Source organism: Rhinolophus ferrumequinum, chromosome 2, assembly GCF_004115265.2.
Source record: "Rhinolophus ferrumequinum isolate MPI-CBG mRhiFer1 chromosome 2, mRhiFer1_v1.p, whole genome shotgun sequence".
In the NCBI taxonomy this organism is placed as follows: Eukaryota; Metazoa; Chordata; class Mammalia; order Chiroptera; family Rhinolophidae; genus Rhinolophus; species Rhinolophus ferrumequinum.
The window spans coordinates 96,303,836-96,328,982 of record NC_046285.1 but is presented as its reverse complement, the minus strand read 5'-3'; the positions used below and the strand labels follow the sequence as shown (position 1 = coordinate 96,328,982).

Below are 25,147 nucleotides of genomic sequence, written 5' to 3'. Positions count from 1 at the left end.
GCATGCAGGGGGATAGTGGAGGACAGTTTGCAATAGTGAAAATGAAAACAAGAATCATGGAAGAAAGGATTACATTCACAGAACTCTCTTTCTCTTTCCCCTTCCTGCCCTCTCTTTCCACTCCCTCCTTGTCGTTGGGCATCAGCGTGTGACCAGCTGGCTCTTGGTGTGGCTGCTGTCTTTGGCCCTTCCCATAGTTCTTCTGTCAGTGCTGTGCAGTCTATTTGCAACGCTCTTGAAGTTCCGCACATACAGACCCGCTGGAAACACCCCTCGGTGGACAACAAAGACTTATTTTACATCAACCTCTATCCAGATTACGCGGCTATCAGCAGGGCAGTCCTAGATCTGGTCCTCTACTACAACTGGAAAACAGTGACTGTGGTATATGAAGACAGCACAGGTATGGGACTCATGCAAGGCCTCACCTGGCCACGTGTGGGCTGAACAAAAGGAACCGAAGTGTTCCATAGTCATGAACTCATCAGGTGGAGTGCATGAAAATGAAGCTGATGGAGTAGTCTAACTTAGAAATGCATGTCTAGCTAATTCCAGTTCCTTTTGGTGAGTTGATCCTTTCATTACCAAACTTAGGAGGATTTTTTTAAAGAAATATTACCTTTTTGATATATGTTGTAATCCAATCAGAATATTAAAGATGTCATTTCATCTACCCAATTCTATTAAGACTGGGCCCTGGACTCCATTTCTTAAATAATACAGAGAAAGTTTGAACATGACCACAAAGTATGATTCTAGCTTGGTAAGTAGCAGGATAAATGTCTAGAAACGTTGCTAAAGAAGGTTAACTAAGGGGGATCCAGTTAGAGGTTGGATCAATAAAGCTGACCATTTCTTGCAAGAGGGATGATGACCCTCCAGCCGTGAGCCCTGACTTAATAAAATTGTCCACCTGTTTATTTCAGGGCGAAGGACAGAAATGGGGTTCTCAGTGCCTTGCTCTCCCTAGACATTTCCCCCAATGAAGGTCCTTTTAATGGCAACTTCCCCCTTTGCCTCTGGTTACATTGTGAGGTTTGTCAGAGTTCAGACCTCCTTTTATTCAGTTGAAATTCTGCTGGTGACTCTTCATTGTCCACATAATACAGTGCAAGTTCTCCTAATTTAAAATTGTTCACCATCTAGCCCTTTCGTCTTCATTAACCCAGGTACTAGTTTCTCTATGTTCTTTATGGTCTCACATCAGTTATTATGAAGACTCTGCCATTTTTTAGATGCCCCCAAGTTCATCCCAATGATTCTTTTAGGAGGATGGCCCCTCCCTTGGGATGATCCTCCACAGCCCCCAAGGTGGTGAGTTCCTTCATTTTTCATGATTACACTCAAATCTCATTTCTTCCTTAAAGCTCTCTGAGACCACCGTAGGGTTCAAAATCACTTTGTAAATATAACCATTATATCAAAATTTTCAATTATCTGTTTACATGTCTATGAGCCTAGAAATTCCTCAAAAAATGGAATTTTATCTTATTTACTTTTATAACCTGCTACCTAACACAATCCTGGCATATAGGAAGGAATGGGCTTAATAATTACATGTGGAAAAAATAATATTACAATTGGCCGTTGAACAACACAGGTTGGAACTGCCTGGATCCATTTACATGCGGAATTTTTTCAATAAATACACAGTTGGCCCTCCATATTCTGGGTTTTGCATCCGCGGATTCAACCAACCGTGGACCCAAAAGAGTATTTTTGACCTGCTATTGGGAATCCATGGGTGTGCAGGGCCAACTGTATGGATTGTTCTACACCACTTTACGTAAAGGACTTGAGCATCTGTGGGTTTTGGTGTCCGTGGGGGTCCTGGACCATCTCTACATGGCTACAGAGGGATGACTGTATTTACTTTCTGAATATTTTTTCTCCAAGAATTGAAATTATTTCCTTACTTTGGTATACACATTTGGTAGTAAGACTAATAAAAATAGTGAAAATTAATAAAATAAAGTACATTTAAACTCTTAAACAGTATTTGATTTTTCACAGTCCTTTTCACCAAACACTAGCACTCACTGCTCCCCAGAGAGTGAATACTGAACCTTTTCTACTTGGCACTGAATTCTGGTTCCATTCTAAACTGTCAGATAAAAGTGACTATTCTGGCTGGAAATATGCATTTACGTATTTTCTTACACTTCATCCCATTTTAGGAAGAAGTAAAGGTAGGTGATTGGACATATAATTTATAAATATTATATTCAAAACAGCCCTACTGGGAAGGATAAGCCACAGGCAGTCATAGCTTTAGAGCTCCACTCGCTTACTGTGAAGAAAGAGCATATTATCAAATGAACTCCACAAGCATCTATAAAGACCCTTGAGATAGAGTATTATATTGTAAATGTTAGTGCAGTTAGATCATCCACGTTATCTACCTTTGTAAATAGAGAATCCCTTGAGCTGATAAAACCATACTATTCCTCATTATGTAGTACACACTATAATATAGTTTTCTGACGCTATTTCTATCATCACCAGCAAAGCAGGACTATCTAAAAGGAAGACAAATCAATAAATTATACTGAAACTTCTGGATTTCATTTAAGAAAGAACACAACTAGAGGTGTGAGCATAACTGCAGTAAATTTCAAATTGTATTTGGACAAAATATAATTTGTAAAAACATGACTCAAAAATCGATGTCCTAATTACCGTTCTGATTTCAGGCGAGCACCCATGAGTGTTGGCCATCTTACACAGGAGGAATATCAAACTATCATTACTATCATCTTTTGCAAGAAACTGAACTGTCCTTTCCATCCCTGTTAAGTTCATGTGAGCTCAGTTGCTCAATAAATACTTGTTGAAATGGAAAATCCAAAATGAGATTGTATGTTGCCCATTAAGTTAAAGATGATTCATGTTAAAATGAATTTTCCCACAAAGACATTAAAAATGTAAATGAATAATCAATTGAGGCATTAAATCGGAGACCAGAGAGTAAACAGGTCAACTGAGATCAATAAAAGGGACACCTTTGACTTTGAGTGGGTTTAGTACTGCTTGCCTCAGGGTTTTGGTTGCAGTAATTATTAAGCAATAAAAAGGAGAAAACTTAGTAAACCTGAAGGAAAGGAAAAGACTTAGGTGTGCTCCCGACCCACCCTCACACCAGGATTAAGTACCCGTTAAACAGCACTTTACCGAGATTTGTTTACGAGTTTGTGAAATAGCCTGAATCCAGCACAGATGCCTGTGGGACCAAATGGCCCAAGACTCCCATTGAAGTCAATGGGAGCCTTGTGCCTATCTCTAAGGACGTCGAAATTCAATTCATTAAATACTAGCTGGCAGGATTCTGTCCTCTGGAAGTGAAAATGTAGAAAGATCCTTGAGAACTGTTGGGGGGAGTAAAGTTTTGTCTCGCTTCATCTCTCTCTCTCTCTCTCTCCTCTCTCTCTGTTGCTTGAATGTTCTTTCCAACAGTCACCTACTTTTGTCTGATTCCTACATTAGAAGTGAAATGAGAAATTGCTACTCATTGGTCACCACCTCTGCTTCATTCGAAGCCGGTGGAAGCCTGCCTTTTATTCCTTTACAGGCATCAAGAGAGCTGAGAAGCTGAGCACTGAATGCAGTGTGGCTTGCTCAAGGCCAAACTTAGTGAAATGCAGCCACAGCCATTTCTGTAGAACAGGGCCCAGCACACTCCTTTTCTCTAAAGGCCAGATGGTATACAGCTTAAGCTTTCTGAGCCCTAGGGTCTCCATCACAACTACTCTACTCTGCTGAGGTAGCAAAAAGGCAGCCACAGGCAACAGGCAAGTGAATAAGTTTGATGTGTTTCAATAAACCTTTACTTACAACAAACAAAAAGGCCAGTGTAGTTGGATCAGAGTGAGGGGAAGGGTGGTGGGAGAGTAGGTCAGAGAGGAGAGACTTGTAGATCAGCAAGGGCTTTGTAGGTCACCCGAAGAGCTGCGGCTCCTCGAGAAATGGGAATCCCTTGGAGTTTTCAGCAGAGAAGTGAGGTGATCAGATGACATCATAAAAAGACCACTCTGGCTGTTGTATTGATTATACAAGAAGGCAAGGAAAAAATCAGGTGGCTTCTGGAGAAATCAAAGCAAGAGATGAAGGTGATAGCAGTAGAGAAGTAAAAAAGGGTCCGATTCAGGAAGTATTTTGACTGTTGAGTTGGCATAATGCCCTGAAGGAGTGGAAGGAGAGAGAGAGAGAGAGAGAGAGAGAGAGAGAGAGAGAGAGAGAGAGAGAGGAGTTAAAGATGACTCGACACTTTTTGGCCTGACCCAAAGGATGGAGCTAGTTTGGAGGACTAAGGATGGTATGAAGAGTTCGGTCACGAACATGTTAAGTTTGAGTTTGCGATGTCTGCTCGATCTCCAAATGGAGGTGACAAGCAGGCCGTCGGTACGTAAGTCTGTAATAGTCCAAGAATGTGATATGGGCTGGAGACACAAATTTGAGAGTCCTCAGCATATTAATGGGACTAGATGAAGCCACCAAGGAAATGAGGTCCAGCCGGATGCCTCTCGCCCTGAGTTCATAACAGATAGCTCGTAAGTCTTTTTGTTTTGTTTTGTTTTGTTTCCATCCAGGGTTGCCTTAAGTCATTTTTCTCAACACATTGGAGCTCCTGGATTTCTGACATACAGGTTACAATAAAGAGCTATTAGCTCTCACTTGAAAAATAGTCTCTCAAAGCTTTACAGTAAGGACTAATTTGAAATGAGATCAACATCCATAAAAATGCAGTGATTGAAAGAAACAATAAATCCAGGGAGAAAACACAAGGGAAATAACCACAAACATCACGATAACTAAATTCTTGAGCACCGTGTGCCTTGCACTGTTCTAACTACTTTGTGTAATTAAACCATTTAATATGCTTGACCATTCTGTGAATAAGTGAAATAGCTGCTCTTATGGCTGTATTTAAATAGAGACTTAAATTTGTTATGTTTATTATATTTCCCTCCATTTTCCCATAGAAAACAGATAAAATATATTGTTCAGAAACAGGACTCTTGACAGAGGCCTACAATTGGGACTAGAAGAAAATTAACATTCTGATGTAGACGACCAAGCCCCAAATGAAAGATATTCTGTATATGATCAGTGCTGAATGAAAAGTAGTGGAATCTTTTCACTGTCAGCAACTCACCACACTGTGTAGTTATAACCACTCATGCTACACAACACTCCTACCACATACCTTCCCACAATTCCACCTGAAAGAGCTGAGGAATAGAAAATCCTTGGCACTTAGTACCAACAAGATATAAATTATAATTTTTCTTTGTCTCTGCTCTCACTCTTTGTCCCTTCATATTTACCCACTCCAGTCTCCTGACCCGAACCCTATTCAAATTTTCAGAATCCTGTTAAGGAAACTACTTCAGATATTGCATGCCAGGTAATTAGTTTTAACTACCATTGATATTAGTCAGAATTCAGGATTAAAATATACTACTGATGGAGCTCACTACAACACAGGTAATCTCAAATATTTTGACTAGATTCTTTTTTTGCAAAACAAGGGACACAATTTTTCTTTTGGGAAGTATAGGCTTTCCTTGAAGGATTTTTTCTTTTTAAGCGCATGTATGAAGATCTGCACTTAAAAGTACTGTATTTCCCCAGGTAAATCACTCAGACATTTCCATGTTTCAGTTCTGATTCTTCCTCCCATCTGGAGGGTGCAGAGATCCCCCTAAGAATCTTATTAGATTTGAGTATATTAATATACCAACACGTGTGTGAAATACCATTTTGCATGTTTCTAAGTTCAAATGAAGACGGAATTAACATTTAAAATGTGTGATCTTATCTTTGGGTCCCAACGGCTTATTACATTCATTTTTATGGCATCAAACCAATTGGTGCGGTTTAATGAACAGGGATTAGATTAAGAGTCAAGAAAACCTAGGCACTTTTCTTTTGAACTGATGCTCAGTAAATATAACTAAAGCCATCCAGAAATGGATTGGGCTGCAACATGAGGAAGATAATTTCTCAAACGGAGAGGTGTTCAGCAGCAACTGTCTAGCGGGGATTCATGCATCAAGCAGGGGTTTGACCCTTAAGGTCCCTTCCAATTCCTGGAATATGTGACACATTTTCAGGGCCAATCCAAACAATTAACCTCACTCTGCCTCACTTTCTTTACTGTAAAACAGCACTGACACCTATCTGCCTCAGAGTTACATTCTGAGGTTTAGCGAGCTATTTATAAGGCACACAGCATGCTTCATAAAAAGGGGCAATGTAAACAGCAAAGTGTATTATTATTTAAGGAGAAGTCACAGGAAATGTTAAACGCCCACTGAAAGTAGCAGATTCTTTTTTTTTTCCTCCTCCATATGCTTCCCCTGTTCCCAGAGTCACTCGATGTGCATGCAAATCAGCATTTTTTCCTTTGTCATATGTGAGTGCAGAGTAGATACGTGGCCAAAGCAAGTGTTTAGCATTGGCCATTTGGACATTTTTAAAAGTTATCTCTATATGCAGAGCCCAGCTCAAACACATGTGAATTTAGCAGGCCCCAACGGTGTGGTTTCCAATTGCATTCCTGGAGGTGGGAGTGGAGGAAAGAGGTTCTTATATTATTTCATAGCTATATGTTTGTATCTTTTCATTTAGAATGATTTGAGCTTAGAGGAAAGTTGCAAGAAATGTACAATGAACTCCTATATACCCTTCATCTAAGTTCAGCAGTAATCATTTGGCCACATTTGCTTTAATGCCCTATGAGTCTCTTAATATAAAAACAACTACAACAACCATAATAATAAGTAAGTAGCAGTATTGTTGAACCATTTGAAAATAAGTGGCAGACATTATGACCTTTTTACCCCTAAATAAATTAGAGTGTCTCCTAAGAACAAGGACTTTCCTTGTTATAACCATAGTACAATCATCAAACACAGGAAAGTTAACACTGATACAATACTGCTATCACATATAAATGTGAAGCTGGTGCTGGCTGGCCTGAGTGCCTCATGGCAAGTTGTGCTTAAGCATATGGAGGCTTTCTAGTGACCAGAGGGCACTGGTTTCCCCTCCAGAACGTGGCTTTGTTCTAGGCACAGATGGAGCCCACTTGGAGTGCTCGCGGCCAAGGGTATTATAAAAATTATAAGTCCTCCAGCCTTTTTCACCTGCTCAGAGGGACCCAGAGACAACTTACCCCACCCCCACCCTTATGGAAGAGTGACCTGTACCCACGCTGTCTTCACACTCTCTCCTCACAGGGAAAGGCTGATTGAGATTGCTGGGTCAGCTTGATAACACACACAGACAAAACTTGTGCTGGATCTGGTCCTGTCAATATGCTTCTAAAATAAACAGAACTTGATCACATATATACACACTTTCTCGATAGATAGATAGATAGATAGATAGATAGATAGATAGATAGATAGATAGATAATTTCTACTTTCTCTCATTATCCCAATAACTGTCCTTACAGCGTTGTTTGGAACACAGGATCACTCATTGCATTTCGTTGTCATGTCCTTTTAGTCTCCCCTTTGGTCTAAAACAGTTCAGCATTCCTTGGTCTTTCAAGACCTTGATATTTTTAAAGAGCACAGGTGGGTTTTACTGCAGAATGTCCCTCAGTTCGGTTTGTTGGTTGTCTTCCTATTATGCATTTTATTTTTAAAGTCCCACTGTGGGCTAGGAAAACCATCACCATTATCAGCTTTGTGTGCACCTTTGCTCTCTGTAACTGGAGTCCATGCTGGGAGCACTGGCACGCTCAGTCAGGGCTGGCTTCCAAACACTGGAAGACCCTGAGCCAAGTCAGGAGTGTGCCCACATCGATTTCCTTTCCCTGAAGAAATTATTTGTGTAGCAAAGAATTTTTAACTGTCCTTTACAATGAGGTGTAAATGCTGAATAGATTGCTGCAGAATACAAACAAAGGGAAAGCTTTCTGTCAATTCTGTGGGGAAAAAAAGGGGGGGAGGGGAGAGACAAAAGAAAAAAAAGCCTTTGAATTATGGATTCTACAACGTTTGCTAATGAAGGCAGAAAGGTTTTGAAGGAAACAATTGCTTGGAAAAGAGAAATGTAAACCTCACTGTTCCTTGCTCATTGTTCTTACCACAATGTGGGTCAGTAACCTTTAAATCTGCTGCTCCCCTCCCTGCCTGAGGGCCATTCATCTGTATGCAGACAAAACGAGGACATTAGGGCTTACTAGTTAGTGAGTTTTCCCAAAGATAAATTTAGATAAATTGAGTCCAACTAGAAACTGGTCTTTGTAGTGAGTCTTTGTCCTTTCTCCTCTAGTGGTATTAAAATAACTTTCTTTTATAAAACAATTGTGAAAATGCACGGTCTTTTTTTTTTTTTTTTTTTTTTTTGAGAAAGAGTGGTGTTTATTAATGGACGCAATTTGCCAAATAAAGGTTGAAGGGTTTATGTTGATCCAAACTTTTTTCTCTCTGCTTATTTCCTCAGTTGTTTTTTTAAATAAAGTTAATTAGTTAGTGATTCAGTCAGTTGTTTAGTTGATCTGAAATCTAAAAGTCAGAAGAAGCCACTGATTTGGTGGAAAGAGCCCTAGATTGGGAGTCAAAAGGTTGACCTGGCCTTAAACCCTCAATCTGCCATTTAACGGCCTCACCATGACCTTCAGCAAGTTGTTCCAACCTCCGTCAGCCTCAGCTCATAATTTATAAAATTAATAGTAACTTATGCTACACCCACATCATGAGAGTTTAATGGGATAAAATCCTTCTATGGAGCTGTGAGGACCTCAAAGCAAGATGTGTTTATGTCACACCCTCAGTGGTTGTCATAAAATGAACATCCAGGAAATGTGATTCTATAAAAATGAATGAATGAAGTGAGAAAATGTTTTCAACTGCAAGCGCCATAAACATATGTGTAAGTCATCATGATAAGGAAGACACACTTTAAGATTCACACTCCATTCCTCAAAGAACAAAAGAGCTGTTCATTGCAGCATATGAAGTGCACTTCTCACATTTTTTCCCCATTTTATTTAAAGACCATATTGAGCTCTCTTGTGGTCATGCTCAAGTTAAAAAAAAAAAAATGTATGCGACTACAAAGCAGGAGGGTGATAGGAAAAAAGCAGGAGAGAGACACAAGCAGCCTGAAGTAAACAACAAAGGAGAATGTGTCCCTGTTTTAAATTTTCCCCCATCTCAGCAAATAATCCAAAACCATACTTATTCCCTCAGCACCAACAATTTTCATTTGTAAAGCAGGATGGTGAAGGGGAAAGATGGAGGGCTGGACTCAAAGACAACAATTTGAATCCATGGCTCCTCCTATCTTCACAACCCTCAGTAAGTTACGTACTAAATTGCTCTGAGCCTTGGTTTTCTTGTTTGAGATAATGAACATAACTATGCTGGTTTCCTAGGATTATTGTGAGAATTAACAAATATGCAAGTCCCTGTGCTCGGTTTTCTTCCATTTTTCATACTTATCAATGGCTCAGGACAAGTAATGCTAGAAGAGGGCAAGTGAGCTCTTTATTAATAATTTAGAGTCTTCAATCATGTTGACTGAGTTGAAAGGAAGCGAGAGTCCAGGAAGGCTGTCATTCTAACATTTTCTACTTTCATGTTAAAACATTAAAAATAATAATGAGTGCTACATTTTGATATAGTTCTCCAACTTCTCCCTTCCTTGCTCCCTGCCATTGGACTCTGAAGAGCAGCTTAACTGCAAATTTACTGTATATCAGAACCAAACCTATGCATAGCATTAGAGGAATCTTTTAACATGTGAGCCACCCAAATGGGGCCTCTGCGGGGGGGGGGGGGGGGAGAGGGGGCGGAGACTAAATAAAACAAGAAAATGAAAGAAACGCATTAAGTCCAGAGGTAGCTGGTATCCGTGCTGTATCTTGTACGGTGCCTACTATAATTTCCATCCGGATATTAATAAAGCTTAATATTTCCTATTGATTACTTAGAGCTGACAAATCCTGAAGTCACAGAACTGTGTAATAAAAAGAAAAATAAGTCAATTTTCCAGTGTGATGGGAGTTGTTGACTGAGAGCCAACATCATGCAGGGTAGCAAGTGCCACTAACGTCAGGGGAAATGAGACGGAGGCTTTATGGAGCTGTTTGTCTTGCCCTCGCAAAGCACTTCTGTTAAAAAACGGCGCAGCTCAGGAGATTCATACTTGTGGCAAATCAAACATTCTCCGTCAAGTTAGTTGGCTCTATACACTTTCCTACAATTCCCAAGGCTAGATTTTGAAAGAATTTGGTTTCTGCTTTTATCATCATAATCTCTAAAAATTCTATGGTCTGTCTCTCTTTTTTTTTAAATCAAGACAGAATTACCCAACTCAACGTGCCATCATATTAGAAAGAGAATGAGCCATTTATAAATAGTTTATATGGAAGGAACTGGAAGATTATATAGAGCAGCACAACTAATTAGCTGGTAAACAGTATGCTAAATATATACAAATACTTGATGAAAGACATACAGGGGTTTAGGGCCCCAAGAGATTCTAGTATTCTATTGTTTTGGGTAGATAGATATAGATATAGATATAAATATGGTTCATTGAGCACCTTTGGAAACTTAAAGCAACTTTTTATTCACAAAAGTCTTACAGATACAGACTTAATTTGTTAAACATTTGAGGTGTTGGTTGCAAGCTGGAGAGGACAACTGCATTCCAAATAAATTCAAAACGCACTTGGGAAAATTGTACTTCCCAGCCACACATTACCCACAAAAGGCAAATACAGTATAATTTGCCACAGAAAGAGGAATGACAAATGAGAAGTCAATAGCGTAACCTTTAGGTAGGAGGCCTCTTGATACATTTTGGGAATGATATGGGTTTGATTGTAAATGGCAATAAACAAATATTCTTTCCACAGAGCAATCTGTTGCATGATTGGATGTCATTTTCTAGGTCTAATTCGCCTGCAAGAGCTCATCAAAGCTCCCTCCAGATATAACATCAAAATCAAAATCCGCCAGCTGCCTTCTGGGAATAAAGACGCCAAGCCTTTACTCAAGGAGATGAAGAAGGGCAAGGAGTTTTACGTGATATTTGATTGTTCACATGAAACAGCCGCTGAAATTCTTAAGCAGGTAAGCTGGGGTACGAGGAAATGGAAGTGTGGGGAAAATGTTCGTTTCTCTTTCTCGAAAATGCCATCTGGTTTCAGTTAGTGCAGCATGATTAAACTGCAGCAGTCCAGTACAGGCTGAAGATTGCCATTTTCAGAACTTCTTTAAAGAGTCAAAGGGCTCAGGGAGTTTGGGTGGCTGTGTTGAAGCCACCTGTCCATACACAGTGTACACGTGTGGCCCTGTGTACACACTGGGAGGTGTGTAGATCCTGCCAGCAGACGTGGAGAGGAGAAGATATCATTTCAAGGTGATTAAGCATCTAAGCATCTCTCTCTCTCTCTCTCTCTTTCTTGCTCGCTTGCTCTAAAACTCAGCCAGATTTCATTTACACAATGCCTGACTTGTCCTAAATACATCTTCCTCACGGCAAGACCTCTTTTGTCAAGCATGCAGGATCCCAAGCAGAGTGAAACAGGATATAGGGACCGTCCCAGAAAAGATGTTTCTCTTTTCTAATCTGTTCTAGACAATGAGATGCCAGGCATTACTCTCCAAAGATAATGTGGGCAAAAACACTTGACAAATTGTGAAATCTCATGTAAATGTTAAGAATAATAACAACAGGGTAGTAATTTCTGAGCACTTCAGGATTTAGCATTGGTCTTATACTCAAGAAATAAAATTCAGAATTCCAAACAAGATGAAGTATAGACTAGTGGGTTCTGAACCCAGAGTGATTTTGTCCCCTCAGGGACTTTTGGCCATGTCTGGAGACATCTTTGATTGTCATATTGAGGACAGTGGTACACTATTGGATGCTAGTAACTAGAGACCAGGGGTGCTGCTAACCATCATATAATGCACAGGTCAGTACCCACAACAAAGAACTATGTAGCCTAAAATGTCAACAGCACTGAGGTTGGGAAGCTCAGGCATAGCTAAAGACAGTGGGAAAGGCTAGCCAGATGTTTAAAACAGAAAAATTAATAAAAGATCAGAGGATTGAATTGGGGGAAGGTAGAGGAAAAAAAATGGCCAGGTTCTACATAGGAGGCCTAGTGGGTGTCCCTTGGTATTTATGAATAGTTACTATGGCATAAGACAATGTCCTTACCTAAAATGACACAAGCTATTTTTGCACTCCCCTGTTTAAAACATCTGGGGGGGTGCTTTGTGGTTGACTGGTAATGGACTCCTTTCGTGGGAAGACCGACCCAGCCAAACAAATGCAGGACCCTGGATTTCTAGATCACTTGCTCTGGATCAGGAGCTCTTTTAGACCAGTCATCTGGCTTGACTCTCCAGTGCTGTATCTTATACTTGAAGAGCATCTCTCTTGAGTTAAGACTTAAGTTTTTAATTGCACTGAAAGTAGACAATCAGGTCAGTCAACTACATGTCTCTATTACCTCCTGGGTGGTTACACTAAAAAACTTCTTTAGAGTCATAAAAATATTTAAAGTTGCCATTGAAAACAATTATGGATATCATCAAAGCTAATTCTTTCACTATGGAGGAGGTAAAATAATTTTCCCAGAGTCACACAGCCAGACACTCACTGGCACTCAGCCCCTTTATCCCATCAGGTCCTTTTTCTCCAGTGAGGTGGAAAGTCGCTGTTAACTTCTAGACAACAGTTGCATTAACAGATCTTTCGATATTATATAAGGATCTCTCGGTAAACAAAGCAAGCATGTTGCAGTGATGTCAACAGCTAAAGAACTTTAAAGGTAAATAAACACACTCAGCAGCTTTTTTATCTTAAGTCTTCTTCTGAGAATTTTAATACAGCTCATTAAAGTGTGTAATGGAGTGTGGACCAGAACTGAGAAACCCAGATTTTCTGTGTAACACAAAGAACCATGTCTCCCCAAGAGCCTGTTACCACAGAGGCTGAAGGCTTCTGTCCCATTTAAGAGAATGATTTGCTGATGAGGCTTTTCTTGGTTAGATACTGATTTGGCTCACATAACGGGCCATATGTCTCCCACAGGACAGGCTTGGAATAGGCAAGAGAAGTACATGGTGGCTATGGCAGAGCTTTTTCCTCTATTTCTATAAATGTAGACATATTGTTCCTTTGATTTAAGTGGCGCTTTCCTGGTAGCATAGAGTTGACATCATTCCAATGACTTTTCTTTCTTTTTTTTTATTTTTTATTTCTCAGAAAAAATCCCTCTAAGAGAAGCTCTCCCCAGAAATGCGTGCAGGGTAAGGGCGCCGTGGAATTAGCTCAGCTTTGCACTAGCCGTTGACATGAACCCTTTTTCCTCCATTCTCTGTCTGATCATAGTTTGTCTTGTGTTTGCTTTTCCTAATTATGTGAGTGGTAAGATTGGCTGTGAGACTTGGGGGAAGTGACTAGAGACTGTTCATCCACTTTTTGTTCTAGACGAATGACTGGCATATATTGGGGAGGTGGAAACTTTTAAAAGGTTCCAGCATGAAAGCCCTACCTTACTGCATGTCAGAGGACAACTGCTGGTTTTTTTTAAATGACAGCAGAGGACCGAGGTTGGCTTAATGCGGCTTTCTGTGGCCCTCCAAGAAGCTGTTATGATGTGAAAAGTGATATGAAAGACCCCAGGACTTTCTATTCTGGTTCAAGTGAGGCACGAGCACTCTGTGTGATCAGTTTAACTTGCTCCATTAGCCCTGGCCAGCAACACAGAGAAGCAGATACGGAGACCTTGCCTGCAGCTGTCTGCTGAGTGCCTCTGTAGGCAGGCCGAGGAGTCAGGAGTTGAGGGTCCTGAACCCTGCCACCACTCAACCAAGCTCTCTTTACCTGAGGAAAGGAAAGGAAGGAAGGAGACCTGTCTCTTTCACTGAGGGTCCCTACCAGGTGCCAATCACGTGACAGTGCCTGCTATCCTACATATCATCTCACGCACAATTTTACCTGAGGTAAATGTAATAGTCTCACATCAGAGCTGAGGAAACTGAAGCTCAGGTAGGTGACGTGCCCCATACAAGGTCACTCTCTGCATAGCCAGGCCTGTCTCCAGACCACCTGAGGTCAGAGCCTGGGTGCCCATTTAACCGTGAAGGACCCCCATTCAGAATGGATAACCATTTCATTCCAGAAATTTCTGGGAGAAACACCACCACTTGCCACTGGTCTCCTTGAGATGAAATTAGTATTAATCACTTTTATTTCTTTGGTGACTGTATCACTGCTGAGAAAATTTTCTCTGTCAGGTTAACTTGGCTTTCGTTTTGTGCCATTTTTCATTATTTCCCTGCAACTTCATCATATTTTACCACTTTTTAATGACTTTTAAGAAAAAAAAAAAGAAATTAAATGCGCCTTAAGGAAGATATTTGACATTTATCTAAAAGTAAAAATAGGGGAAAAATCTGTAGTTATTCTTGGGCATGCTAATCATTCTAGCAAAATAATTATTTCTATTCATATTGAACGAGTCCTATATTATGAGATTCTGAAAAGTTATTTCCCAAACATTAGTTAGAAATTCAAATGTCAGGACTTGATTAAACTACAGAGGCACAGGGCTTTCATATGAGCAAACCGCCGTGGTGAATTTCTTCCATCCGAGCATGGTCCCAACAAACAGCAATGTGCACATGAGACCCATGAGATCCCTTGGTGTTCTCTTCTCTCCCTGTCCACCTCCTGCCTCCCCGCAGGCATCCTGCAGCTTTGGGAGGATGCTGCTCTCTCTTCTTAACCTGCCTTCACTGTGGAAACCCCAGCTCCCCAGGGGCTATTGGGAGGGGTTGTTGGGAGATGAATTTAAAGATGGGGCACAGGATAGGAAAACTCTACATATGGAATGTCTCATGCCACGCTGGGTCATAAGCAACCATCTCCTTTAATCGACACAATAACCCTTGATAGGATGGGTATTATCCTTCTTTTGCAAGTGGAAATTGAAGCTCAGAGATAGTAATAGTGTCATCTACCATGTACTGAGCATGCTTTTAATGCACAATATGTGATCTGCATGACCAGACCCAGCCTCTCTCTCTCACCTTTTGCCAGCCTCCCTCCATTACAATATTTCAAAGGCACTCCACTCCACCTGCCATGTCACATGGCCTTCTTTCCCACTTCACCACCTTTTCATTTGCAGTTGCTAACACCTGAAACATTCTTACCCAAAGTCGGCCTCACCTAAGTCTTCATGGTTATCTTTTGAGAGATAAGGGAGCAGGAGCTCCTTTCTTATTTCGTATGATCTTGCAATCTACTTAGTTGCTCTATAAGCCCAATAAAAATCTTTAACTAATTCAGAATGTTGATTCCTTTGTTATCCATAGTCCCTACTCTACTGCAAGCTCAAGAGGACAGAAGCCTTCTTTGTCTTATTCTCCCAAATCCCCAGCACTTCCTACATTATTTGACAACAGAGTGCATGTTCTGTTGAATAAATAAATGAAATGGATGAATGAATGATCCAAGAACTATGCTAGGAGGTCTCACTCAGTAATCTCCAAAATTACTTTCCTTCCACCCCCCTCAGTATGCTGTGCTCTCAACTCTGCCAAGCGCATTTGAGCAAGTTGCTCCTCTGTGCCTCAGTTTCCTCAAAATGAAGGTTTTATTCAACCCCTGAAGTTGTGTACTACTAAGAACTGTAATGTGTGCGAGCCTATGATTCCACTTTCTGAAAATAAACTTGCATCTTTGGAGAAATGCACAGTGGCTTTCAAATCCTGTACTAGGAATGAGAAAGCAAGTCACTATTTCAGGCACAGTAGATAGACTCCTAATGGTTCTCTGATGTGGAGGGACGGGAAGCTGTGGTGTCCATCCAAGAGGGAAGCTGAATCTGGCCTGGGCCAGTTCCCTGACTTGGAGAGGGGCCAGCAGGCAAGCATGAACATACTATTTCTGACTCAGAAAACCTGCTATCTTATTTATGTGAACAAGTACATCACAGGAGGAATCCCCAACCTACACACATACACACACACAAAGCACTTGTGACAATGAGTATTAAGCTATAATTGAATCATTAGTCTCCATAAAATATTCAGTATCAAAATATTTTATGGAATTCGATTGCATTTTCTCCTGTCAATATTTGTACACTCTTTTTTCTTTTCTTTCTTTCTTTCTTTCAATGAACATAAAAACAGGTCGGGGAGAAACTGCATTTTTTAATGCCTTCCTTTCTTCTGCTTGGAAGTATAAAGGCAATATTGGTTAATCAAATAATTTTGTGCATTGATTCTTTCCTCACATAAGTGAGGCTAAATGACTGTGACTGGGGCAAGCAGAGGGGTTTCCATTCATGTTACCACAGGAGAGAAACACCATTAGTCTTCATCTCTCAGAACAGAAAACATCAAGTCAAACATTACAGCTGTGATATGCTGAGGTTTGGAACCTGCACCCACTAAGTCAGATCTTCAAGTCCATCATTTCTAATCACAAGCACGTATAATAGGCCACAGACCATAGGAGCCACCTTGTCATTTAATGAACACTTGCTGCATGCCAGGCACTGTGCTACGCAGGGGAAATGCATCAGTCATTTAACTTTTATGAGAAAAATTCTGTACACAAGGAACTGAGCTCAGAAAGATTCTATAAATTCCCCAAGGTCACAGAGCCAACAAATAGCTGGGCTGGGATTTGAAACTTATCTAAGGATTTAAGAGTAAAAGAAAGCATCCTATTCTGTTACTGTTATGGACACCAACATGTCAACTGAGTCTCATAGTATTGGAACCTGGAACACATTTTAGTTAACCTTTGCACTTCTTGAATGCAGATGTTTCATTTTATTTTCAAACATCCCATCATTTCTAGTTGAATAAGTCCTGAAGAAATGCTGATTATATTGAAAGTCTCATGGTCAAACAGAGAGTATGGTGTGGACACAGTAGAGAATTTCATTCTTTTGTTCAACACAAAAATATTTGCTGAGCACTGATTGAAGGTGATAAAGGTATAACAAGTGAAAACAACCACAAAAACCTCTAATCCCTGCTTCCTTAAGGCAAAAGGAGACCTTAAAAATGAATGTTATTAGAGTTATGCTATCCAGTGCTACAAATTGTTTGAAGACCAGGAAGCTAATTTCTAAAGCAATAAGAGATTATGACTAGAATCTTGGAAAGTTGGGAGACGCAGTGCAAATTCTGCTCTTTTCCCAGCAGAATAAAATAATTATCATTGATTGGATACTCACTATGTGCCAGAATATGCTATGCATTTGATTAAAATGATACACTTTTATCCTTTCAAAATATCCTTTGTTACAGATGAGAAAAATGAGTTTCCAGGTCAGGCACTCAATTGTAGAGCTTGAATTTCAACCCAGATTCTAATGTGCCTATGACCTGAGTTTGTTAGACCCTCTAAATATGCTATTTTGAGCAAGTCTGTTGATTCCTCTTCAACCCAGTCACCTCATCTTTAAAATATGACTTTTGGATTCTAATCTTGCTAAGGTTTCCTTCAGCTCTGAGCTTCCATGCATACAAATGACCAAGAATCCCCTTACTACTCTAGACATAAAGAATTGACACATCGCCTTATACTTAGCAGGCTCTCAAATAAATAGGGAAATAATTACAGTTCATTATTTTTAAAGTTCCTAGAGTCCTTTGGTAGTCTTTTAAACAGTTAACTGATGAAGAGTTCATTAACTTTAGATAAATCCTGACATTGTAACAATGATGAATTTCTACTTCTACTAACTGAATGATAATTTGTAGTATATTATATAATAATTTTGGTGGCACAGTCTCATCCTAATTAGATTTCTCTCAGGCTGATAGTAAAATTGATTTACATTTCCTGAGCATATAGTTTGGTTGTTAGAAGTGGTTCGTAGATATGCTATGAAATAAACACAAAAATGTATTGATGTTTATGGATAATCAACAATTTACTGAAGGAGTTCACAATTTGTCCATATTTGTAATGTATAGGATGTGCCCATTTGAAGATTTTATAAAAACTCCAAAGAGGAGATTTGAAAAGGGCTTAGATTTGTTTCTATCTGAATTGCTATTAAAAATCACATATATGCCTCAGAAATGCTCCAATGCTTAATTCCAGCTACATCAAAATTTGTCTGTAATAGGTGATAAGAGAAATTATTCTTGCAATAGAAGTGAGGGAAATTTAGAAGGAATCGTGTAAAGAATTTGAAAAAGTGTATATCAAAGCATGTCTTAAGCCTGTGGCAGGATCAGTGAACCTCAGCTTTATTCCACATGTTGGGGGCTGGTCATGCCCCTAAATGTGCCTTTTGCAGGGAAAGGATTCATAGCGTCCATCAGATTTCCTAAAGAAGCCTGAAAGTAGGTTAAAAATCACTTTGCTATGCTAACCACATCTGTTTCTTCAACCCTTTAAAAATGCAACATTTTACCAAAAGGATCCCTCCGCCCTACTTTCCCCGTGACTGTTAGCCAAATCATTTGTGATGAGGGTGATCCTGTAAGATGGAGATTTCACCATTTATTCCACTAACATGCATTAGGTGTTTTCTATGTGCTAAAGACTGTTCTAGGGTAAAGAGGAAATAAAATACCATGAAAACTCCACTGTATTAAATGTAGTTGTTTCATAGAGGACCCAGGGGTCTGTTATTTGCTAAATCAGTAACATGGGACTATCAGATTATATAACTCACATTGATTTAAGAAAAGTTGAATGTAACAATGCCTATGAGGTCTTGTGCCAACCACTAATGTATGAAATGCTCCAGGTTGAAGATTCTCATCATTATTGTTAGTGGCATTGTGTCTCGGCAAAACCACAGGAGTGATACAGTGCTCTCCAATCCTCACTCTGCTACGGCATCACCTCCCACACTCTGTCACAACAGTGGTTCCTAAACCTCCTCTCGGCCCAACTTACCAAGTCTCCCTATCTTATGAAGATCTCACCCAATGTCATGAAATCTCCATGCCAAACTTGACACATTGCACCTTCCTCCTCCTCCTTCCTCCAACCAACCAGCTTCTCCTCCTGCCTGTCTTGGTCACACCATTCAGTTACTCAAGCCAGAAACCTAGGAACCCACTTGACTCTCCCTCATCTTTCCTATTAGTTACAAATGCTTTATTCTGCCTTCTGAATATGTTTCAGATTCAATCTCTTTTTTCCCATCTCTCTCATCATCGTCTTTTACTAGAAAAATTGATCTCTCTGCTACAAGTCCCCTCCCCACCCCTTTCCCCATCCAGCCTCCATGTAGCCTCAAAAACAGTTCATTCTAAATAAAATATCAGACCTATCCCTCTCGTGTTTGAATTTTCTGAGTGTCCTCCCCCGAGCCCTTCATTGATTAAGTATTAAGGAGATATTGGTTATCATGCCTTGAAAAGCACTTCACATCTTATGCCCACTGCCAATATAACGTTAGTACACAAAATACTCTTATGTCTATTACATAACTTTAACAAAAAATGTTACAATTTTTATTTTTGAAAACTGCCCTTTCATGGTGAAACGTGACTCCATTAAGGAGGTTAACGTTCTTCCCAAACATCATCACCAAAGGGATTTAAAATTAGAGTCTAATTCATTTTGGCATCTAAAGAGATGTTGGAATGAAAGAGCAACGTGGGTCTGAATTTCGGACAGAAGGAGGAAGAATAAGTGAGTCTCCCCATATACCTGCAACGTCCTCCAAGGCACAACCTCTGGGCAGGAAACTCCCTCGAAAACAGGATGGGCAACTTATCGAACTCTCTGGGTTTGGTAGATTCATCCCTTAAGATAAAGCACCAACTCCTGTGGTTCTAACTTTGCTCTCTCCAAACAACCATGTGCTTTTATTTCGGTTCTTAGAGTCCAGAAGGACTTTGTGCAAATTATTGACTTTCCTGCTGTATAAACTTCTTATTATCAATTAATAAATTAGTATAGCACAAAGAGCCCAGGACTGAAATCAAACCTGGGTTTAAATGTAATAACTATGCTCTATTTTTCAAATCTATAAATTGAGGCTAATACTCCCTTCCCAATAGTATGTAAAGAGCCTATCCTAGCAGGGGGCATGTTGCAGCACTCAGCAAAAGGTAGCTATGGTCATTGCTATTATGGCTAAAAACATGAATTTGGTTAATATAAATCAGTGGTTCTCAGCCCTGGATGCACGTAAGTAAGTATCAGCTGGAGTGGTTTTAACAGACACTGATATCTAGCACATACCCAAGACCAAATAAATCAGGATATTTGGGGGTGGGGTAGAGGCACTGGTATTTTTAAAAAGTTCTTTGGAGATTCTAAGGCACTGAGAAACCATGCCATAAAGAATTATTAGCTAAACCTAATAGTTGTCAGATAAATTGGCATCATACTGTCATCCAAAAAGCCAAAAAAGCTGAGGAATAGGACCTAGTGTCAGGATGAATTTACTGGGCTATAGAAATCTCATGAGACCAGCAATACCACTATTTAATGGCGGTTTGACTGTCTCTCCCTCAAAAGGTTACCTTCAGGCAAATTTGAGGTATAATTTTTATTATGACCATTATAAAATCTCTCGCACTGTATGTATTCTTTCTTACACATCATCTTTAAACTAGTTTTCCCTGGATGTTGCAGCGAGTTTATTCTTTAGGTTCATGTAATCCTCCCAAAGCTCCAGTCTCTCCTATTTCCCAGGTTGCCTATTTCATTCGGCCAGGAGAAATCATTTTCACCCTGCTCTGTTGTCTGCAGTCGGTACTCCTGAAGTAGCATTATCTCTTCTGTTGTGCCCCTGGGTGATGCAAGCTGGCTCATCTTCTGAAGCTAAACTAACCCTACCAGTTTCTACTCCACTAATTAATATCTATTAGTTTCAGCTTCCTTTCTCCTGATCATACCTCTGGAGAGAGAGCTTATAAAGGAATTAAGACTGAAAGACACTCCCAAACAATACAGCTATTCCATTCACCAACACTTGGTGGAATATCCTTTGCTTTTCTTTGATTTTTCTTGGAGGCAGGAGGAAAAGTGGCCTGGGTTTGTAAATGGTACAGCACGATCTTTCCATGGAAGGGCAAACTCTGGACTCCCTTTGTGGGTGGCTTGTATCTGTGGACATGCACGTGGTTCGTATGTGTACGAATATGTGAATAGAGGTGCACAGGGATATTTAGAAAGTTTTCAACTTCAAACAAATCATTTTTCCTCTTGATACACGCACTTGATATTAACATGCCAAAGTTATGCAATCTCATGTGCTATAATCACAAGAAGATGACCAAATGAGGCATATTGGATTCCTATTGATACTGTCACAAATTAACACACATGCGATGTCTTAAAACCATACGTATTTATTCTCTTACAGCTCTGGGGATCAAAAGTCTAAAATCAAGGTGTTTACAGGGCTGCATGCCTTCTGAAGGTTTCGGGGAGAATCCAGTTCCTTATCTTTCCAGCTTCTGCAGGCTCTTCTCATTCCTTGGCTGTGGCCCACATCACATTGCCTTTTTTCCCTCTGCTTCCATTTTCACATCCTTTCTCTGCCTTCTGACCCTTCTGCTTCCATCTTACAAGGACCCTTGTGATTCTATTGGGCCCATCTGGATAATCTAGAATAGTCTCCCTACATCAATATCCTGAACTTAATCATATCTGAAAAGATCCTTTTTCTCTGTAAAGTAACCTATTAATAGGTTCTGGAAGTTATGGTGTGGACTTTTTTAGGGGGCCATTATTCAGCCTACTTTGTAAGGAGATAGGTATTTTTGTATATGTCAGTGTTTTCTGGGATCCAATGCTATTTTTTATACATTCCACTGTTTCTTTGCAGATCTGATTTGTAATCAGTCAATAGAGCATGAGTATCTTTTTTTTTTTTCATCAGTGAAGGCTGATGTAAAGGCCTACTTATACCTAGCTAGTTTTACTGATAACTGACATGAAAACTTGTATGGTCAGAGGAACATCTTGCTCAGAGGATGGTGTAGATGTTGCCTAAAATACCCCAACTGGCAGGTGAGACAGAGCTACACCTCAGAGCACGAACCTTCTTCTTAAAACTGCTGCTCTGAGGCTTGATATTTTTCAACTGAGTTCAGATTATTCCTATGCTGAAATAACTTATTCCTGTCTTGAGGCACAACTATTATTTTAGCCTCAATGAAAGTTACACATTTGGAAGTTGTTCACTTGAAATGATTGACTAGAAACTAGGTCTGATGGTTTAGAATTTACCCTGATATTGAGAAGGCTATAAAAGAAGCAATACACTTCAAGTTAGTCAATATAAACTTCTAAGGTACCTACTTTTCAATGGAAATAAACTATAATAAAAACCCTTATAAATATTACAATACCTCAAAATTGCTTAGAAGCACACCAGGTTCCATTTTATTATTATTATTATTAGTTGCAAGTGCACAAAACAATGTAATAGACATTTATATCCCTCCAAAGTGATAACCCCCTCCCCCAATCTACTACCCCTCTGACATCGTATATGGCTGTTGCAGTTCCACTGACTCTATTCCTTATGCTGTACTCCACATCCTGTGAATATGAATATATATGTGTGTGTGTGTGTGTGTGTGTGTGTGTGTATATACATATATATATATATATATATATATATATATATATATATATATATATATAATTATAGTTGACATTCATTATTATTCAGCTTCAGCTTCAGGTGTACAGTGCAGTGGTCAGGTACCTACACCATCCATGAAGTGGTTTTCCTAATGAAAGTTTCTACCACCACGATAGCAGCATTATACCAATTATTTTTGACATATGGATTTCCCTTAGCAATAGATGCTGAGAATTTGTGGAGAATTTTTTGTTGCCGTCTCCATAGTACTGCACTGCCTTCTGGGAAACAATCAGGTTGAAATACGATGCAAGCTTTTTAAGATATCAGGAAGCGTTGGAAGACTTTTACCCCGAGACTTTACAGGTATCTTATAGGCCAGCTCTCTCATCAACTACAGGCATTAGACCTCAACAACTGTCTTGGTCATCTTCATTTAGAGTTGAATGAGGATTCTCAAGACAAACTGAAACATAGTCTGGGCATGGATGGCTAGGCTGTATGTGATAAATTCACCCATCTAATACCAAGGGATGGTCTTTGCCAAGAACAGTAGGGCTAGACAGAGGACCGTCAATGCTACTGTGAACAAGGTCATGAGAGTTCTGTTGCAAAAACTTGAGAAAGTAGGTGGGCCAGGGCAGGGCCACTATTGCTAATGACTAATAACTGTGTCCCAGTGTATGTTTATAACAATGGGACAATTATAACTGTCCTTTCAAGAGCCAACTGGCGTTGAGTTTAATTCTAACTTCTAACAATTAATTTCACTACAAATGAAAGAAAACAGTACTTATTTTTTAGCCACTGAAACAACAGAATAATCACATGGCATTTCCATAATAACATTATACAGAGAAAGCCTTCAAATGCATATCAGCCATCCTTCACCTTGCTAGTTTAAAGATTATGCTATCTAGACAGAATAAAATGTCATACGTATGCAGGACTTCAAATTTTCTGGTATGTTCTCTGTATTAGTCAGGGTTCTTCAAAGAAACAGTACCAGTAGAATTATTGGTTATTGATATATATTATTGATATATATATATATATATATATATATATATACATATATATATATATATATATATATATATATAGAGAGAGAGAGAGAGAGAGAGAGAGAGAGAGGGGAGAGGGAGAGAGAGAGTTTATGAAGAAATGGCTTATGTAAGTATGAAAGCTGCGAAGGCCCACAATCTGCCATCTGCAAACTGGAGACCAGGGAAAGCTGGTGATGTAATTTTAGCCCAAGTCTGAAGGCCTGGGAACTGAAAGAGCCAATAGTGAAAATCTCAGTCCAAGGGTGGAAAAACCAGATGCCCCAGCACAGTCAGCCAGGCAGGAAGCAAAAGGGGTGAATTCCTCCTCTGCCATTTGGTTCTATTCACATACACCACACTGGCCAGAGTCACCAGTTTTACTCACTGGCCAGTTCAAAAGCTTATCTCATCCTGAAACACCCCCACAGACACACTCAGAAATAATGTTTAATCTGAGCATCCAATGGCTCAAATTGACATATGAAATTCACCCTCCCAGTCTCTTCTGAGTTCTTATAACTGATTCTTCAGGGACATAGAGTATGATTAACTATGAATGGTATTTTGTTGAAAACCAACCTAGCTAAATCAGCTCTGAATAGTTCCTCTTTCATAGTGGGGAAAAAATTGTTCAGGTTTTCCCAACCATGATTATTTATTGATTTGTTATATCTTTATTAGACAAAGAATTGAAGCAGCCTCAAAAAATACATTTTGAAACAAAGTGATAAATATTTGTTAAAAAGGGAAAGAGAGGAGGTGGTACAAAGAGGGAGATTGGGTTAGAAAAATATAAAGCTGAATGACATTAGCACACATAGAATATATACCCTACATTCCTGATTAGTTGCTATTGAAGGACCTGCAATTTTGACCCTCAATTCCTTAGCAATCAAAACAAAGTCATGAACAAGAGCATTTATATAACTTGCAGTATGCATGAAACAGAAAATTATGTTTATTAAGAAGAAAACCTGCTGGTTTTGGCTCTCAGAACTATGCTAGTTACCTGTCAGGGAGAGTGAGATCTCTGGAGTGCCTTTACCACCTCCTTGGCCAAAACAAGGACACGGCCCCTCCCAAGTTCAAAGAGCTGGGAAATGCAATCCGATTATGTGCTCTTCAGGTTGGGAAAGTGGCAGTGGTACTAACGATGTCCATATTAAGGGTCTTCCAAAATCAGGAGCAGTAGATACTCAGTGCTATCCTATTATAAATATATAGTATTATTGAAAGGGCTGGGTTTTTTACATCTATCAACCTAAGTCAATGAAATGGCTTCAAAGGATTATTTAATAAGAATAATTCTGTTAGGAATAGTAACAGTATTAAAAGAACGCATTAATGGAAAACATTAAGGGGAATAGGCCATCATCCAAACCATATTGACAGCCATGTTATTATATTACATTAGTGTGTGTGAGATGTGATATTTTTTATGCCATTAAAAATGATTTAAATAGAGCCAGAACTTGTTCATAGCCATACTGCTTTGGAAAAGTTTATACTACCTAGGTC

The 25,147-nt window shown here is 39.5% G+C and overlaps 1 protein-coding gene across 9 annotated transcripts in view; it reads left to right on the top strand.

The window, feature by feature from the left end:
• GRIK1 (glutamate ionotropic receptor kainate type subunit 1) overlaps positions 1-25,147 on the top strand; it is a 352,370-nt gene that overhangs the window by 213,673 nt on the left and 113,550 nt on the right. For all 9 annotated transcript variants that reach the window (XM_033087845.1, XM_033087814.1, XM_033087823.1 and 6 more), the window contains exons 3-4: positions 146-403; positions 10,916-11,097. In XM_033087845.1, coding sequence (XP_032943736.1) covers positions 146-403; positions 10,916-11,097 — 440 coding nt within the window. The remainder of the gene's footprint in view (positions 1-145; positions 404-10,915; positions 11,098-25,147) is intronic.